The following is a 19664-nucleotide window of genomic DNA, read 5'->3' on the forward strand; positions in this document are numbered from 1 at the left end:
CCTGCCCGTCGAAGTCTGGAAGTACCTACTTCAATTACAAGGTAAGTCACTCAGGCCATTTATGCACCTTTTCCCTTTTCTTTGCCCACAGTATCGGCCGTATACTGAAACGGGCAGCAATAATGCGGGAGGGGTAGTGTGCCCTTGTCTGCTGTACAATGTGTGGTGGTAACATAGACAGCCAATGTGCACCAACCATTTGTAGGGATGTCGTGCCAGTAGTGTAACTGTGACAATTAAAAAAGAAATGTTGCTAACTGCAGTGGTAGAAAAAGTTATCTTAGTTCTTTTCGTTTCAGTAAGCTTCCATACTCTCTAATGCAGGAAGTTGCCTAAAATACTTCACCCCTTTCTTCAAGTAACTTTTAATTTAAAATGCTTAGACAACGTCCAGAGCTTTGCCGTGCAATGCTGTACATGTTTTCGTATGCACCACTTTTGAATGGTGCACAGGGGCTCTAGAAAGCAGGGGAGGAAGGGAAAACGAGAGAGACAGAGAAGGGGACTGCGCTCGCAGTTTGTCAAAACGAAGGAATACAGCCGTGTGGTCTAAGTCGTTTTGCCAGAATACTTCATGTATGCAGTATTATTCCAGTGCTCCGGCAGGCGCATTGGTACTTATGACAGCTTGATTGAATGCTTAATTTGAAATTTAATTTCAACGGAGGTGTTTTTCAGAGCCCTTACAGCTAAATTAAATTATCACTGTGCATGCCAGAAATCTTTCAAGATGAGCTGGTGGACAGCATGCGTGGACAGCATAGGTGATTTCAAAGTAAGTTTTGTCGTACTTTTGCTTTGTAATCGCTTATTATTGTAGGTCCCAGCTCCACATACAACTTTACATGTGCTAATGTTTTGTCTAACGCCTACTGCTGCAGGGTACTTTGTCCATGGCGCTCATGGCCGTGGTCGACAGTTCTTCGAAGTTCGTGCTGATCGATGTTGGGGCGGAGGGCCGCCAGAGTGATGGCGGAGTGTTCAAGAACGCAGAGTTTGGGAAGGCCCTTACCAAAGGGCAGCTTGACATCCCTTCACTTGGGCAGCTCCCAGGCTCCACAAAGGTTGCGCCGTACGCTTTCGTCGGGGATGAAGCGTTCCAGCTACGGCGCGACTTTATGCGCCCTTCCCCAGCTAAACTCCTTTAAGACGAACGAAGAGTCTTCAATTACAGACTAAGCCGAGCATGGTAAGATATTGTCACGAAGCCAAGGATGACGCAGTTGTTATGAAGGAGAAACAAGTTTATAGGAGTGAACTTGTGCTCCCCTAACAACTCAAAAGAATACAGAGGCGGCGAAGCTGCGGTCAACAAAGTGACTTGCGTCGGCGAGCGTCGCAGAATCGAATGCTCCGGCGTCCGCACTGCAGGCATTTTATTTTTCGGCGCGCGTGGTTCTCGAAACGTCGATTCACATCGAGAACATAGTAGATCCAAGAAGAATATTGTGGGCTGTTCACGTTAGATCGGAATGCTCTCCCTATCACAAGAGATAACACATGCGGCACAGAAAGAAAGAATGGAACACTCGCTTCCCTTGGCGCAGAAATAACACAGACTGGCGCAGCCGGGCGGTAAAAGCTAAACACAAATAAACAAACCCAATGTATGGTTCGCGGCATTACCCCACCTCTAAGAGTGCATCGACCCGATGCCAACATAAGCGACCGTCCGAAAATAAAAATAAAATTTCTTATCGTCCGTAGAAAGGTTTTAAGCCAACCACGTGGACTTCAGACCACGTGCGTTGTCGTGATGTGCCGGAGTCACCATCGGGGTTCACTTCGTAGGTAAGATGGCCAACACGTCGTAGAATCTGGTAGGGTCCGAAATACCGTCGCAGGAGCTTCTCACTGAGTCCGCGTCGTCGGATGGGAATCCATACCCACACACAATCCCCTGGTTGGTACTCGGCATCTCGGCGTCGGAGGTTGTAGCGGCCCGCATCCACCAGCTGCTGGTCCGTTATACAAACTCGAGCGAGCTGGCGGGCCTCCTCCGCACGTTGAAGATATCCGTGGACGTCGGCGTTGAGGTCGTCGTCTTCTACGTGCGGAAGCATGGCGTCGAGCATCGTAGTCGGCCTTGTGCCGTAGACAAGCTCGAACGGCGTCAGCTCCGTCGTCTCCTGGATAGCCGTGTTGTACGCAAACGTGACATACGGGAGCAGTTTGTCCCAAGTCTTATGTTCAACGTCAACGTACATTGACAGCATATCTGCGATTGTCTTGTTCAGACGGTCTGTTAGTCCGTTCGTTTGGGGTGGTACGCCGTCGTTCTTCAGTACTGGGATCGATACCCCGCACCTCCACCAGATGTCACGAAGCCAAGGATGACGCAGTTGTTATGAAGGAGAAACAAGTTTATTGGAGCGAACTTGTGCTCCCCTAACAACTCAAAAGAATACAGAGGCAGCGAAGCAGCGGCCAACAAAGTGACTTGCGTCGGCGAGCGTCGCAGAATCGAATGCTGCGGCGTCCGCACTGCAGGCTTTTAAATGCAAAGCATTTCTTTAACTCACGATGTCACCCGGCGTTGTCGGCGTTGGCTTGCCTCGGCGTCCGCAACAGCCGTTCCAGGTGCGCCCTCTTCCCCACTCCTTCTCTCCCGCATCACGCTACCATCCTCGCTCTCAACAACAGGTCCGCACCCCTCCCCCTACACTATATAAAAAATATTACTTACCAGTGCCTGGTTTTGATCCCACGACCCTGCGGGCGGAACGCAAGGTACATGGTCCTCTACTCACTGCGCCACAAAAGCCGACACAGAATGGAAGGCTATGAACGCGCCTTATATCCTTGACTCAAACTACGTCAAGAATCTGCTGATACAACGCGTTCACTACCTGTGTGCGGAACGCGAGGTACATGGTGCTCTTCCCACTGCGCCGCAAAACCGACACAGAATGGAAGGCTACGAACGCGCCTTATATTCTTGACTCATTCAAACTACATTAAGAAGCTGCTGATACAACGCATTCACTACCACCAACTCCTCAGACACTAAACGTTAACGCAATACACCCACCCCCTATGCGACGCATTTACTCGAGTCCCCCTCGCCGGGAGATGGGCCCTTTTTGTATCTTTCGGCGCGCGTTGTTCTCGAAACGTCGATTCACATCGAGACATATTAGATACAAGAAGATTATTCTGGGCTGTTCACGTTAGATCGGAATGCTCTCCCTATCACAACAGATAACACATGCGGCACAGAAAGGAAGAATAGAACACGCGCTTCCCTTGGCGCAGGGATAACACAGACCGGCGCAGCCGGGCGGTAAAAGCAAAACCCAAATGAACAAACCCAATGTATGGTTCGCGGCAATATCAGGCACTTTCTTTGGGTATGCTGAGCCTGCCATACTCAATTTTACACAAAGACAGAAAGCACTTGAAATAACGTGTAATACACACTTCGCATCATGACATCGATGAAGAAAAATAAAAACAATGAACACAAAATACGTAGCTCAAAAACAGTGGCTCTAATTTGACAATATAGTGCATATAGTCAACCACGTAGCTCAAGAATAGTGGTTCTAACTTGCGTACAAAGCTGCTGAACGAACAAATTTCAGAGGAAAAACACCTACAACAGAAGGGGCACAGAAAAAGCTCACCACACTTAGTACAAATCATTATTATGACAAATTGATCTCCCAAGCACAGGTCAAATTGAGGTGTTGCACCGTGCGCAATGTTTCTGTAACCCTCTCTCAGAAACAAGTCCCCTTTACCAAGCTCAGAAAAATGGGGCATGGGTAGCAGCTTGCGCGACTCGTGATAAAGCTTACATTACAAACATAAATGCCGATTTCAATTAGCTGTTCACGTTGCTTCTCTAGAAGGCCGTACAGAAATAAGCTCAAAAGATTTGTTTACGTACATTTAATGAGCATAGGGCTTTTAATTAAAGAAAACGCGAGCTCATGAGCACTGTGCTCATTTTACATTGGCATTCTTGTAGCTGCAGTTTCAAAAATAGCGTAGAGAATCGGCTTTGAAAGGTGGCTTCTTCTAAAGCCTGTTTCGTGCTATTATTTTATTTTACCGGGAGGTGTGCAGAAAACTCCTTCGGCATCGCAGCGGCCAGGTGGCGCATACTGCTCCGCACCTTTCAGCTCCTCCCCAAGAATGTGGATTATGTAGGGAAGGCAGCATGTGTACAGCATAATTTCTTAGCTGTCCTAAATCAGGAATCGCAGCAGATCCTCGACCAAAAGGACAGGTTCGAGAATGTGGTTCCAGGACGGTGGAGGCAGGGCATTCAGCAGATGTCGGGGCAGGAGCATGTGGACCCCTGCTATTTCCCGCTTGAAGGAACCCAATCATATAACTTCAGTGCAGACACTGCGGATGACAGGACGCTTTCCTCGGCCTACTTTTGCAGCAGCGCTGGAGAGGTATCGTGGCAGTGGCACCACCCAGGCGTCTCCAAAGAAGGGGCCTCAAGCGCCTGAAACAGCTGGGGCTGCACCGACTTTGCTGAAGGTAAACTTTTCCTCGAATAGCAAAGATGCTCTGCATCACGTTTATCTACCCAATATACCGTATTTTCGCGCGTATTAGCCGCCCCTGCTTATAATCCGCACCCCACTTTCAGCCCGATGGAAAAGAAAAAAAATCCTCGCATATTGCCCGCTCAGTTGATACAGGAAAGGTGGCTCAGGCATTGCATTGCTGAGCACAACCGCTGCCACGGAAGTCTTAGTCAGTGTTACTGCACAGGAGCTTCACGGCACAACGCGCATTGCCGTGAAGCTGCATAAAATAAAAACACCGCGTATTATCCACACCCCTACATTGCCATGGATATTTTTGCATTTTTGGTGTGTGTAATACGTGCAGAAATACGGTACTTCAACTCTTTTTGCAACGTGCACATTAACATGTTTTATTTTGCTTGCACACGTTGTCAGCCATCAGCTACTAAAGATCTTTAAACTGTTTGATTACTTCCATGATCTTCATCCACATGTCCAAGTGGTGTTCTTTTTTCACTTCTCTCATCGATCTCACCAGCGACAGTGCGAAATGGTGATGGTCATCCTGCTCGTTTAAACTATTCGTTAACTTTCCAAGATGCTCTATCAGCAAACTATCATCATCGTCGTTTTTTTTTCTTTTAGGTGGCTGCATCGCAGACATGCTGCAAGGCTGGGCTCGTGGCTTTGCAGTGAAGACGCCGCCCACCGAAGTGATTCAGCCGCCCTTACCAGTGACCCTAGTGCCGACTCACTTGACCCAAGCTACGATGACGATTCCGGAAACAATAGGGAGCACTCAATCGACACCGGAGGCGCCAGGTACTAGTCGGGATGATCACTTGTTTGGTCGAAATCGATGTCCTCAAATTGGTTTTGACAAATCCCTCTCAAAATGCTCTCCGCCGTCTCCTGGCTCCCCATTTGCCTGGTACTCTTTTTGGGAGGCTCAAAATTGCCAGAAGTCCTGCACAGTAACAATAAGGCTGCATGTTATAAAATTGTGTCAATGTTCATCCTGAAAAGGCTGTGTTCGTTGGCGTGGATGCGTAGGCACGGGAGTTGCATGCTTCACACTGTTAAGCCCCTCATGTAAAGAGCTGAATGCCCAGAGACACCCAGTTTGTCCAGAGCAGGAGCTCTTAATTCTGTGGAGAGCAATTCAGGCCGCAAAAGCTGCCGTACGTTTCAACTACTTTGACCGCCTTTTGTAATCTGTTGTATATGTTTGTCACTGCCACCGGGAAATCACAGCACGTCTGCATAAAGGCTGTATTGCAAGCCGGCAATGTTTTGAAGGAGTTTGGGAAGACCAGTCATGGCCACGTTGAACAGGGAAGAGGAGGGGATCACGCCTTAAGGCCTCCCGTTGCTCCCCAGTCACAGCGTGTCTGACTGGACCCCCCCTACGACGAACATAGCTCTGTGGCCCGAAAGAAAAGTTTCCCTCGGTTTTCAAGGACGGCTGTGTGCTTTATCTACTCAAGGATTTTTGTTACGTGAAGTCTCAATGTAGCTCTAGTGTGTAGTGGTGAACAGTGTGCTCAGTCTATGATGTCGTGTTTGAGTCGAAGCATCACATCTTGTGTTGAGTGTTTTGGCCACAAACCTATCACAGCGTGTGAAAATAAGTAATTTTTTATGTGCCTAAAATTACGTGTTTTACAAGCTACCCGAATAATGATGTTAGAGATGTCGGCCTTAAATTTTATAACTGAAGCTTTTTTGTCCGGTTTGGGAATCATTACAACATTTGCAACGTCCCAGTGTTTGACTTGACCATGTTCCCAGCACACATTCATGTCCTGGGTGAGGACTATAAGAGAACTGTCGTCCAGGTCTACAATTTGTCATATTTTGTTAGTAATGTCGTCTGGACCTGGGGTGGAGAGTAGGTTCTCAGGTATTCATGAATAGTAAAGTATCTCACATTTTCTTTGCACAATAAAGGACGAACGTTCAAAGAAACAAGGTACTTCTCGCGCTGTTGAGTTATGAGGTCATCACCTTTGGCACCACTCACTTCTGGCTGATATGTCATGTATATATTTCCTACATGGTTCAGAATTACGAGGGGATCACTGCTGTATGTGGAAAAACACTGCTGTTTGCTTGATTAAATTCAAACGCCTGCAAGCACAGCTGTGAGAAAAACATTACACAGGTGCGGTAATAGACGCTCTTTTCACGGCGATTGCCATCTGCCGCGCGTCGGTCGCAGTGCGTTTATCACGATGGTCGCATGACCGGCCCCCACCCCCGCTGACAGCAACGCGAACCATTAACTGAGATCTGAGTAGATCTGAGAAACACTTATCTGATGTTGAGCAAGAACGACAAAACACCCCTAAATTTAAGAATATTAGCCCTAACTTCTGGTCGACAAACCAAAAAAAAAAACTAGCAAAAATTCAAAGTCAAAGACAAAGTCTTTATTTTTCTGTTTTGACAAAGGAGGGGACAGCCGCAAGAAGCCGCTGGTTATGGTAGCTTGATGAGGCGGCGGCCCCGGACACAAGCGCAAGGTTACATAGCTTGATAAATCTAAACAAATTGAAAAAAGCACTCGCCATGTGCACAGAAAATGAAACACAAATCACTCAGAAAAAACGAAACATCTTTTGACATACATTAGCACTTATCAAGATCAATATACACACACTTACACATACCTTAATTTGTTTCTATACAGGTTTATAAAATACTTTCAATAGCTACCATGGCCTCCAAGATCCGCAATAACATACGAAAGGCAAATATTAAAAGTAATAAAAACAAGATATCTACTGTTACGGTAACAGTGCAAATTCCCATACAGTATTATTTAGGGAGTACAGCTTAGGTTATTTCTAGTATTGATTTTTTGTTTCTTAAAAACACCGGGAGCACAAGAAAAAATAATAATTGTGGACGTTTTATAATTATGCTGACGCTCTGAAACAACAAGGTTTGCCTGCCATAGTTTGTCCACGCTTTGGGTGCATGCCTTAGTACGCCCCGGAGTGAGTACTGCGTAGGCAATGCAGGGTCTGTTGCCAAGGCCAACTTGTCGTTCTACCCAATTTGTAGTAGTTTTAGAGAATAAACCTGATCGGATCTAAGCACGGTATATTTTCAAGAAGAGTGGTTCTGTTCTGAAGTTCATTAGAGGGCCTTTTTATTTCATGTATATTCGAATAATTTTTTTCCGCAATTTAACTTGCCTGGTGTAGTTGTGGGCACTTGTTGTGCCCGAGACTACCGCACCATAGCATAGTTTTGCATAAAACAGAGTATGGTAAAGGTGTATTTTCAACAAAGTAGGAATAAGGTCAGAAATTTTGTGCACTATTCCGACTGTTTTAGATAGTTCACTAGAAAGTTTGGTTTACTTGTGTATTCCATTTTAGATCTTGGAACCATACACATAATCATTTTTGCTGCTAGACCCTACTGACCACACATTTTCCAAGTTAAGTAACAACAGGTATTGTATTTATTATTAAAAGCCATTTTAAGGCAGCCAATTTAAAATTTTTTCCACTGCCTAAGGTTTGCTGCAAGTGGTATGACCAACAGCAGAAATGCACGTCACTGGTGCTCCAGACCAATTCCGTTACGCCAAATGGATATCCAGCTGCGGTTGACCGCGAATTTACCTAATTGACCTACAGAAACGCCTTAAGTCATTATATTTTTTTACCTATGCCAACACCGACTTATCATTAAGTGTTTAACTGCGTTTCCTCAAAGCCAGGAGTCCGCAGAGACTAAGAGAACGCTGTGATGACGTACCTGGTACTTTTGTGTAGGTGCATTTCTTGTGACGCACAGTAGAAGATGACGGATGATAAGCGCATGGCAAGCAGCACACGTGTTTCCTGGTTCATGCCATACTGCCCTCCACCGTTCTGCATTTGCTCTGGGCCACCTCGCTAGTTCGAGAACGAGCGTAATAAATAGTTTGTACGAGAAATCAGAGTGGGTTCCTGTTTGAAGGCAGCAAATATATTTAAACTGTCACTTGTAAAACAGGGAATGCTATAGGTTCTAAAATGCAGACGGCGACGCGGACATGAGGACCTGCTTATTAACTCACCCTGTGCGTGCGTCCAAGATAAGGCGACAGAGCGGATGACAACCGAGAAAGAGCGCTTTGGGCACCGGCTCGCGTGCTTTGTGGTTGTTTGCCATTTTGCCAGCCCTTGCTGTGTGCTCGCCCTATCGCACCTCGCTAGCAGATCCCATCGACTATAAATAGTATCTTTACTTCGCGCAGTCAAGCTGCGTACACTTTGTCAAGATTCAATCATATGTATGGCACATGTGCCCGCTTGTGTTCCAAGTTTGAGTGCCGCAAGTGCGGGATGTAATGCAAAACGTGTTGCGTCTGGAGAGTACTAGTTATCATACCGCTGAAGCCTAAGTGCTCCCGCTGTTGCCTGTTGTTTCTCGCATTTTTGTGCGTGTGTTTTATAACACTGTAAATGTAAGGCTATCTTTAGAGGAGAATTTGGCATCCACGTCTACGCAGCCAAACGGCTACAAAGGAAAATTATACGGCTTGGTCAGAAACCTAACAGGTGAAGAAAAATTCGTCCCTATCGGAATTATCTGTTCGGTAAAGCTATGGTCATGATCCCACATCAGAGGTATCTAAATTGCACTTTTAAACCAAAAAACCTGGTGTTCTAGTTCTTTTCGGAGATGTATAAATATTCAATCTAAACGTTTTCTGTCATTGCTTTTTATAATTCCTCATTTCAAATAAATATCGGAAATCAATAGCTTCGTGAATTCTTTTTCTGTCCCCTTTATCGGTGACCCCCCCCCCCCCTATGTAGGAGTTTGATTTTTTTCCCATGGATCCAATAACTTTGATCCTGCTGGTATTGCAGCCATAATATCTAAACTAATAATGTCATCATCCTGTGGTCCTGATGACCTAAACTCTAAATTTCGTCAGAATACTGAAGAGTACAGCTCAAAATATTGTCTTTCATTACCACCCAATCTACTGACGAGAGTTGCTTGCCCCGGCAATGAAGACCGGCAGGGTGGTTCCACTCCAGAAGTCCAGTGACGCGCATAACCCCCTCAAACTAAATTCCCGTATCCATTGCTTTCATTTCTTGTAAAATCATCGAACACAACTTATTGACTCATTTCGTTACCTTCTTGAGTCCAATAGCTTTTTCATAATTGTCAACAAGGTTTCAGAGAAAAACTGCTCTTGTGAAACTCAACTTTTTACGTTTACCAATGACGTGCATGCATTTCTTGACTCCTCTTTTGTAATTGAATGTTTCTTTCAGCATTTTTCCAAAGCGTTCGATGAAGTTATTCATCAACTTCTCCTATAAAAATTACGTTTTTTGAAATTTCATCAAGAAGTATTACAATGAATGGAAGTATATCTTTCTGACCAAACTCAGTTTGTGTCTCCCAACCAAACTCAGGTATACTTCAGGTGCGCTCAGGTATACCTCAGGGCTCGGTGCTAGGACTTTTACTTTTTCTTAAATACATAACCGATCTGCCTAATAATAATTCTTCTTCTATTTGCCTCTTTGCTGATGATTGTGTGCTTTATCGTGACATTTTTAGTTCCTCTGATTTGTTCCTTAATAATATTCCCGCGAACCATGTACGGGTTTGTTTATTTATTCTTTGTTTTTAATGCCCGGCCGCGCCCGGCTCTGTTATCTGTGTCCCATGCGAAGCGCGTGTTCCATTCTTTATTTTTATGCCGCACGGGCTCTCTCATTCAGATAAGCAGAGTGTTTCGCTCTAACGCCGCTAGCACACAATATTCTTCTGTGATCTACAATGTTCTGGATGCGAATCGACGGTTCCAGAAACTCTCGCGCCGAAAGATAAAAGCCTGCACAGCAGACGCCCTGGCATTCGATTCTGCGACGTTCGCTGACGCACGCACGTCACTTTGTTGACCGCTGCTTCACCGCCTCTGTATTCTTTTCAGTTGTTAGGGGAGCACAAGTTCGCTCCAATAAACTTGTTTCTTTTCCAAACAACTGCGTCGTCCTTTTGCTTCGTGACATCTGGTGGAGGTGCTGGGTTCGCACCCTTCATGCCCACTACAACCTCTGGAAGCCGCCAAGCCAGTCCGAGAAGAGCCAGCCTCCGCCTTCAAGATTTACCACTCGAGGTCGGTCTACTACCGGAGAAAGCGAAGAAGAAAGATGTCGCTACCAGCACCATGGCCAACCAAGCCAATCCTCCTGTCGTTCTGCAGCAGCCACGGGAACCGCCATCATTCAGAGGAGCCCCCGCAGAAGACCCAGAAGAATGGTTGGAGAAACTGGAGCGCGTCCGGAAATTCAACAGGTGGGACGACGACGCAGAAACGTTCCGGCATGTTTTCTTTCACTTGGAAGATTCGGCTCGCACTTGGTTCGAGAACCACGAGATCTCCTTTACAAACTGGGCTCAGTTCAAAAGCGAGTTCAATAAGACCTTTACTACCCTCGTGCGGAAAGAAAGAGCCGCCCTTTTGTTGGAAACGCGCACGCAACACCCCAACGAAGGAGTCGTGATCTTCGTTGAGGAGATGAAGCAGCTATTTCGTCGCGCGGACCTCGAAATGACGGAAGAAAAGAAGTTGCGCTTCTTAATGCGCGGAGTGAAGTAGGAGCTGTTTGCTGCACTTGTCCGAAATCCGCCCAAACCCGTCGCCGAATTCGTGACCGAAGCCAGCACCATTGAGAAAGCCATCGAAATGCGTGCTAAGCAGTATGACCGCAACTTTGTTGGCGCGGCCAATGCGAACGACTTTGGCAGCACGCGGATCCCGGCCGACAGCCTACGCGAGACTATCCTCGCAATAGTGAGAGAGGAGCTACGGAAACTTCTCCCAACGCCGCCGCAGCCCCAAGTCGCTTCCCTCACCGACGTGATTAGAGAAGAAGGGCAACAAGCGTTGTGAACTTCTGCGCCATCCGAGATACCCCGAGAGCCACAAGCTATGACATACTCCGCGGCTGTTCGTCGACCCCGCCCTGCTCCAGCACGCCATCAAGAGGCCCGCCGTACCACCGCCCACTGTCACCCGCCCGACCCCCAGTAGCCCGAAACCAGACGCCGAGGAAGACGGACGTATGGCGAACTCCCGATAACCGTCCTCTGTGCTACCACTGCGGAGAGGCCGACCATATCTACCGTCGCTGCCCATACAAGAGACTCGGACTGCGTGGTTTCTCCCTCGACGCACCTCGCCCTCTCCCTGGCCAACGACCACGTAAGATCGACGAGTGTCTATCTAAAACCAGCCGTGGCCCAGCGCGTTTCCACCGTTCGCCGTCGCCCTACCCATACCAATCGCCGAACCGTCGTAGCAACGCTGATTTCGCCCGTGGAAGGTCCCCCAGCCCACGCGGGGGAAAATAAAGGCGGCAACTTCTGGAGGTGAAGTTGCTCTACGGCGAAAAACTAGAAACCCTCCAACGACGCAAGGACGCGCTGAAGACAGTGATTCACGACATGCCCTCATCCCGACGACCCGACCTAACCCTGACGAGACTCCCGAACGCGACGACAGCTATACGCCGCGAAGATTACCCGACCTGACCGAGACGTCCGCTGAGAAGACATCGATTACGACGACGCACAGTTCCCGACTGTCAACACGCACAAGCCGAGATGCGACGCCCCGACGCACCCGGAACTCGAGGAAGGCGGCATCCGACGTCAAGGTGTCCATCGACCGTTTTGATGTAACCGCCCTCGTAGACACGGGAGCCGGCTACTCCGTAATGAGCGGACCATTTGCGTCTAACCTGAAGAAAGTTATCACCAGATGGGACGGTCCGCTCATACGCACAGCAGGAGGCCACCTCGTGATGCCAAGTGGAACGTGCACATCGCGCGTTACCATAGACGGCGCGACGTTCCCTGCGGTGTTCGTCGTTTTGCCCAACTGTTCCCGCGACGTAATTCTCGGAATGGACTTTTTGACGGACAACGGCGTAATAACCGATCTGCAGACGAAGTCGATAACTTTTTCCTCCGGCCACTCCATGACGCCGGAATCGAACCCGGAACACCGTGCAGCTGTAAGGATCGCCGATGATCACGTCACCCTGCCACCCCTCGCAAGCTTGATGATCACCGTCTACTGTGAAGGTGCTGCTCCCGATGTCGACGCTATCGTGGAGAGTGACCAAAGGTTGCCTCTTGACCGCGGTATGTCTGTCGCAAGAGGCATGGCGCTGTTTAAGCAGCGCAAATCCAACGTTTTAGTCATCAATTTCGCAGAGGAGTACCAGCCTTTAAACAAGGGCGCTGCAATTGCGTTCGTCTAATAAACGCAACAAGCAAGTGACATGATAGCAGTCACCGACTTAGAACGCGCACCCGACGATACCTTCAAGCTTCCGCACCCCTTCGATGTGAATCCGGGGCTACGGCAAGAAGAAAGGAACAAGTTATTGGCTTTGCTGCGTCGCTACAGCGAGTGTTTTTCGTCGAAATAAAGTTACGTCAAACACCTCTTGCGAAGCACCAGATAATAACCGAGGATGGAGCCCGACCTACCCGACAGTCACCGTACCGCGTCTCTTCACATGAGCGCGAAGCCATCCGGACTCAAGTCGACTAAATGCTCAACCACGACATTATACAGCCATCGAAAAGTCCATGGGCTGCGCCCGTCGTAGTAGTGAAGAAAAAAGACGGCACACTGAGGTTCTGCGTTGACTACCGGCGGTTGAACAAGATTCCCAAAAAGGACGTGTACCCCCTGCCACGAATCGACGACGTCCTCGACCACCTCTGCCATGCGAGGTACTTCTCAACGATGGATCTGAAGACAGGCTACTGGTAAATTGAAGTGGACTAGAGAGATCGAGAGATCACTGCATTCATAAACCCGGACGGCCTATACAAGTTCAAGATGATGCCGTTTGGGCTATGCACGGCACCAGCAACGTTCCAAAGAGTCATGGACACTGTGCTAGCTCTCCTGAAGTGACACACCTGCCTCGTATACCTCGACGTCGTTGTGGCATTCTCTCGGACTTTCGACGAACACCTCGCAAGGTTGCAATCGGTACTCGAAGTCATCCGTACGTCGGGGTTAACGCTGAAGCCTGAAAAGTGCCGCTTCGCGTACGAGGAACTGAAGTTTTTGGGCTATGTCGTCAACGCCGCGGGAGTCCTGCCTGACCCGGCGAAAACTTCAGCCATAGCGAACTTCCCAAGGCCGAAAGGTAAGAAGGGCGTGCGCAGATTTCTTGGACTGTGCGCATACTAACGGCGATTCGTCGCAAACTTCGCACGCATTGCAGAGCCGCTCACGCGCTTGACGAAAGATAGCACCCCTTTCAGCTGGGACAACGACAAAGAAAAGGCATTCTGCGAGCTGCAAAAACACCTGCAAAGCCCGCCCGTACTCGCTGATTTCGACGAAAACGCCGAAACGGAAATACACACGAACGCCAGTGATATAGGCTTGGGTGCCGTCCTTGTCCAAAAAAAAGCGGGTGCGAAAACGTAATCGCCTATGCCAGCCGTGGTCTGTCGAAGGAGGAGAAAAACTACTCTGCCCCCGAAAAAGAGTGCCCGGTTATTATATGGGTCATTTCAAAATTTCGCCCATACGTGTATGGCAGACCGTTCAAGGTTGTAACAGACCACCATGCGCTGTGTTGGCTCGCCAAATTGAAGGACCCCTCTGGCCATCTTGGGCGGTAGAGTTTGCGCCTGCAAGAGTTCGACGTTACAATCGTCTACAAATCCTGCAGGAAACACTCCGGCCCCGACTGCCTGTCCCGCGCCCCTGTCGACCCACCACCACAAGACTCCGATGAAACAGCGCGTTCTTCGCGGTCGTTACCGAGAGCGACCTAGCAGCCCAGCAGCGTGTCAACCCGGACTTGCGCGTAATGATCGACTACCTCGAAGGACGAAACGTCGCCGTGCCTAGAGCGTTCAAGCGGAACTTAGCAGCATTCAGCCTCAAAAACTCTGTCCTCGCGAAGAAGAATTTTAGCCCCGGAACGGGAACGAATTATCTATTTGTCATCCCTGGAGACCTTCGTGACGAAATTTGGGAAGCGTCCCACGACGACCCGTCTTCCGGAACTCTCGGCACAGCTCGCACTATTGCACAAATGAGGGCGAAGTACTTCTGGCCCCGCCTTACATCCGACGTCACCCACTACGTTCGGAGTTGCCGTCACTGCCAGCGACGAAAAACGCAGCCGACAAGACCCGCCGGACTTCTGCAACCGATCACCGTCCCATCGGGGCCCTTTCAGCACATCGGAATGGACCTTCTAGGTCCGTCCCCGACGTCACGATCGGAGAACAAGTGGATTGTCGTAGCGACAGACTACATGACGCGCTACGCAGAGACCGCCGCTCTTCCGCGGGGGACTGCACAAGAAGTCGCCAAGTTCTTTATAAACCAAGTTGTGCTGCGACATGGAGGTCCTGAAGTCCTAATCACGGACTGAGGAACGGCCTTTACCGCTGAGCTGCTGCAAGGAATCTTACGCTACAGCAACACGTATCACCGAAGAACGACGGCGTACCACCCCCAAACGAACGGACTAGCGGAATGTCTGAACAAGACGTTTGCAGATATGCTGTTTATGTACGTCGACGTTGAACATAAGACTTGGGAAGAAGTCCTCCCGTATGTCACGTTTGCGTACAATACAGCGACGCAGGAAACTACGCAGATGACACCGTTCGAGCTTGTATACGGAAGACGGCCGACTACGATGCTCGACGCCATGCTTCCGCATGTAGAAGACGACGACCTCAACTCCGACGTCCAAGGATACCTTCAACGTGCTGAAGAGGCCCGCCAGCTCGCTCGAGTTCGTATAACGGACCAGCAGCTGGTGGATGCCCACCGCTACAACCTCTGACGACGCCCAGTACCAACCAGGGGATCGTGTGTGGGTTTGGACTCCAATTCGATGACGCGGACTCAGTGAGAAGCTTCTGCGACGGTATTTTGGATCCTACCAGATTCTATGACGTGTTGGCCAATTCGTCAGTGGATCCCCAGTGGTGATTCCGGCACATCACGACGACGCACGCGACCCGAAGTCGTCCACGTGGTTCGCCTCAAACCGTACTTCGCAAGATGACGAACTTTTTTTGTTGTTGTTTTTTTGTTGCTGTTTGTTCGGACTGTCGTTTTATTTTAGCATCGGGTCGATGCACTCTTAGAGGGGGGATAATGCCGCGAACCATGTACGGGTTTGTTCATTTATTGTTTGTTTTTAATGCCCGGCCGCGCTCGGCTCTGTTATCTGTGTCCCATGCGAAGCGCGTGTTTCATTCTTTATTTTTATGCCGCACGGGCTCTCTCATTCAGATAAGCAGAGTGTTTCGCCCTAACGCCGCTAGCACAGAAAAAATCTTCTGTGATCTATAATGTTCTGGGTGCGAATCGACGGTTCCAGAAACTCTCGCGCGGAAAGATAAAAGCCTGCAGAGCAGACGCCCCGGCATTCGATTCTGCGACGTTCGCCGACGCACGCACGTCACTTTGTTGACCGCTGCTTCGCCGCCTCTGTATTCTTTTCAGTTGTTAGGGGAGCACAAGGTCGCTCCAATACACGTGTTTCTTTTCCAAACAACTGCGTCGTCCTTGGCTTCGTGGCAATATTTCTATTTGGTGCAAACTTTGGCATATGGAGCTCAACAGAAATAAATGTAAAGTGATGAGGATATCCCGTAATCAGTTATTTCTTCGGGCTGTTTTCTTACAATACCCTAAAAAAGGCCGTTGACGAATATAAATACCTTCGAGTTCACATAGCTAACAACCTCTCCAGGTGTCAACATATTGGTTTTATAACGTCTAAGGCTAACCGCATGCTTGGATACTTCAAGCGAAATTTTTCCTTAGCACTTTCTTCTCTCAAAAAACAGTTATATGTTACTTATGTGCGTCCCTTAGTACAGTATGCTGTGTCAACTTGAAATCCTGGATATACTAATCTAACTAACCAACTCGATGCTATTCAAAACCGTTGTGTGATATTCATAACTTCTATCATCGTACGGGCAGCCTAACTTTTATGAAATTCAGTCTGAACCTAACTCCTCTCGCTATCTCGCTACACGTAGGAAACTGTCCCGTGTTTGCCAGTTTCAGAAAGTGTATCATAATAACCATGTACTCAAATCACACTGGACACAACCCACACTTTCACATCTGAACGTCTTGACCATCGTCACAAAGGTTATATCCCGCACCAAAACACTGTCATCTACTTTCATTCTTTTTTGCCGAAAACGTGCCGTGAGTAGAAACACCTGCCTGCTTCATTAGCTTGCATTTCTAACCCTGACAATTTCCGGGAAGCATTGGGGCACCCGACGACATTGACATTTTAATAGTGAGCGTGTTTTGGCGCCATTAGGACACTTGTTCCGAGAGGACAGGCCAGGCCTACTGCTATTTTGGCATGCCACTGCTACTAAGGAAACGGAACAACAGGTCGTCCCTGGCGCATTTGGTGATGTGGCCGTCGTAGAAACCCATGACTCAGACGACGCGGACGGTAATTGCATGCATCATGACTATGTGAGTTTGGTAGAGGGCCAGAATGTATCCAAAAATGATAAGTCGGTGTCGCGGAAGAGTTGTAGCGAGGTGATATCAAGATCGCAAAACGACGCCGGGACCAAAAACAGCAATGTCTAATCGATAACCTAACCAAAGCAAGCACCCCCGCCACCGGGCGGCAGCCGAGACTTACATTTCGTCACGCGAGGCATTCGTTTGAGCCCCTCCCAAGGTACCATTGCAAGCTAGTCCTCACACCGCACGATGGGCTCACCTTGAAGCATATCCTCCTTCACAGCTGACCATGCGCTTCTTCACGCCGTTAGCACAACCTGGAGTGGCACGGACCACGCCTGCAGATTGAGCAAGCGGAGATTGCTGCTACCCTAAGTACGCCGTCTGCCCCGATTGGCGAGAAATTAATCTGCATTGCTGACTTTAAAATCAAGAGAGGGAGAGAGGCAGGGACAGAGGATATATATATATATATATATATATATATATATATATATATATATATATATATATATATATATATATATATATATTAGTGCACGACTAAATGTTTTTTGGACACCGGCAAATATCAAGAAGAAGAAAGGCACACGTTGAAAGAAGAATGGTATAACGTTTCGGCCGAGGGAACGGCCTTCGTCAGAATAACAGTGGCGGTCGTTGTCACGAATCATAAAAGGCGTCTGTTGCAAGATCACGTGAGTGCAGAAACGATCAAAATCAAGTAAGATAATAAAAAAATTAAGATATCGGTGCGGCACTCCGTTTGATAACATGCAACATAATGGTGGGTCGGAACCGTGCTGTATAAACAGCCAGCAATGACAAGCACAAATACGCAGAAAAAATGAGAGCATGATGAACAGTCAGTAGTACAGAATGCAGTCACTGATGCAAGCAACTTAGCTTTCCTGCACTTTTATTTAGGCCACGTGCAATAGTATTGAATTTAAATATCAGAAAGGACTCGCGAACTTCCCTATCATGATGGGTTCGAAAACCAGACTCGAGTATCATGGCTTTTATATGGTCAAATGAGTGGCCCGTGATGTTGACATGCTTTGACATTGGAAGGTGAGGGAGTGTTGATATGTGGGCCTTGTGGTTGTTGAACCTTTTCCTGAAGGGTGTTTGGGTTTCGCCAACGTACTGCATATTGCAAATATCGCACTGAAGGAGATAAACCGCGTTGCTCATGTCGCAAGAATATCTCCCAGTTATCTTCATGCTGAAATTTGACGCAGTGCTGCTAGCTCTTATTGTGGTAGTCATTTGGCTGCAGACCTTGCAGCGCGGTTTGTTGCATGGGCGGCATCCAGTATGCGCTTAAGTAAAAACCCGATAGGTTTGCCAGAATTTCACACTGACATGCTGCTCGGCGTGGGAATTGGTAGGGGAGGGTAGAAAGGCCCTATAGAAAACAGGGCGGAAGAATGCAGAGAAAAGAAGTATCAAAAAAGCACACATCGTGGAGCTTGTTGGAACAGTTCGATGAATATCACAATCTCCGTGGTATGTTAAATCAGTTCGGTGACACCGATCTCGTCCAGCTATTCAAATAACGCCACTAGTGCTTTGTGTTGAGCTGAAGGGTAGGGCCACGGACCGAGGAGTACTTTTAGGCTGATTGGTCCTGGCTGTACGGGCTCAATTTTCCTGCTCTAAACAGCAGCTATTGACTATGTAAGCGGAGCCCTCTAAGTGTAGGTGTTCCACGGTTTCCTGCGATCCGCAGTTATCACAGTACGGATTCGAGGTTGTGCCGAGTCCAAACAGGTATGTTTTTGTGATAGCTCCATTGAGGAGATATAGGTGGTGGAAAGTCTCTAGTCGCCGCGGAAGTCACTCTGTCAGCTTAATCCTGAGCTTAGGGTCAACGTAGTAAAGAAGGCATAATGGTGCTCTGCAAGAGACCAGAGATAATTTTGCTCCATTAAAACAAGTGCCTTCGTCATAGCTGAGGCATCATTCTTAGTGAAGAAGACCTTCCACCTGTTATATTTTTGAAGGCCCCTGCGAGCTTCTTCATCTGCCATCCGGTTACCTGAAACGCCACAGTAAGCCACTCAAATGTCACTTGCTGCCCAATGTCTTTGGCTAGGTGCTGCAAGTAAATTATTTCAAAAGAGGCGTGTTTGTGAATGATGAAGCCGTCGTTGCGCAGCAGACTTTGGAGGGCTGCCTTGGAATCGGTGAAGATGGTCCACTGCCCCGGCGGTTGGCGGAGAATGTACCGCATGGCTTCCTTGAAGGCATAATGCTCGGCTGACATTGATAACGTTGCACGCTCAAGGTGCCGCCTCTAAAAAATTGGTTTTTTGAGACCTGAGTACAGCCGGCTTATGTGGCCGAGTGTAAACTGTAAAAAGCCGTTTGATGCATATTCTTTTTAAAGCCGATTACCGAATGGTGCATCTAATTTGCAATGGCGAAAGGGTCCAGGGTGGGAAATAAAGGCGGCATTGAATTTGTTGCCTGGGACGGAACGAAGAGAGGCAATATCTTCATGTTTGACCAAAGCTTGAGATGCATTTTCCATCTTGTGAGTTGCTGTATGAGTTTTGGCGTGCATCCAATGTCGCACATGTATCCGGAAGATTTCGTGGGGCCTAATCACGTCCATGGGCATA

General features: G+C 48.1%; 1 protein-coding gene and 1 pseudogene across 2 annotated transcripts; one reads left to right on the forward strand and one right to left on the reverse strand.

The window, feature by feature from the left end:
- The first annotated feature begins 524 nt into the window (after positions 1-524).
- LOC144141160 (uncharacterized) lies at positions 525-1198 on the forward strand. Of its 2 annotated transcripts, XR_013316453.1 has the most exons (3): positions 525-614; positions 719-775; positions 882-1198. XR_013316453.1 is itself a non-coding variant. In XM_077672705.1 (2 exons), exons 1-2 carry the CDS (start codon positions 731-733, stop codon positions 1146-1148), a joined length of 312 nt encoding a protein of 103 aa, XP_077528831.1. In that variant the 5' UTR covers positions 531-730; the 3' UTR covers positions 1149-1198. The 2 variants fall into 2 exon arrangements, 1 of the variants encoding a protein (XP_077528831.1); XM_077672705.1 differs by having other exon boundaries at positions 531-775.
- A 3605-nt stretch (positions 1199-4803) lies between these two features.
- Positions 4804-19306, reverse strand: LOC144143272 (uncharacterized; annotated as a pseudogene).
- Between the last annotated feature and the right edge of the window lie 358 nt (positions 19307-19664).

The sequence above is a fragment of the Haemaphysalis longicornis genome, unplaced genomic scaffold (assembly GCF_048455015.1).
Source record: "Haemaphysalis longicornis isolate Haplotype H1 unplaced genomic scaffold, Haemaphysalis longicornis Haplotype H1 scaffold_6, whole genome shotgun sequence".
NCBI lineage: Eukaryota > Metazoa > Arthropoda > Arachnida > Ixodida > Ixodidae > Haemaphysalis > Haemaphysalis longicornis.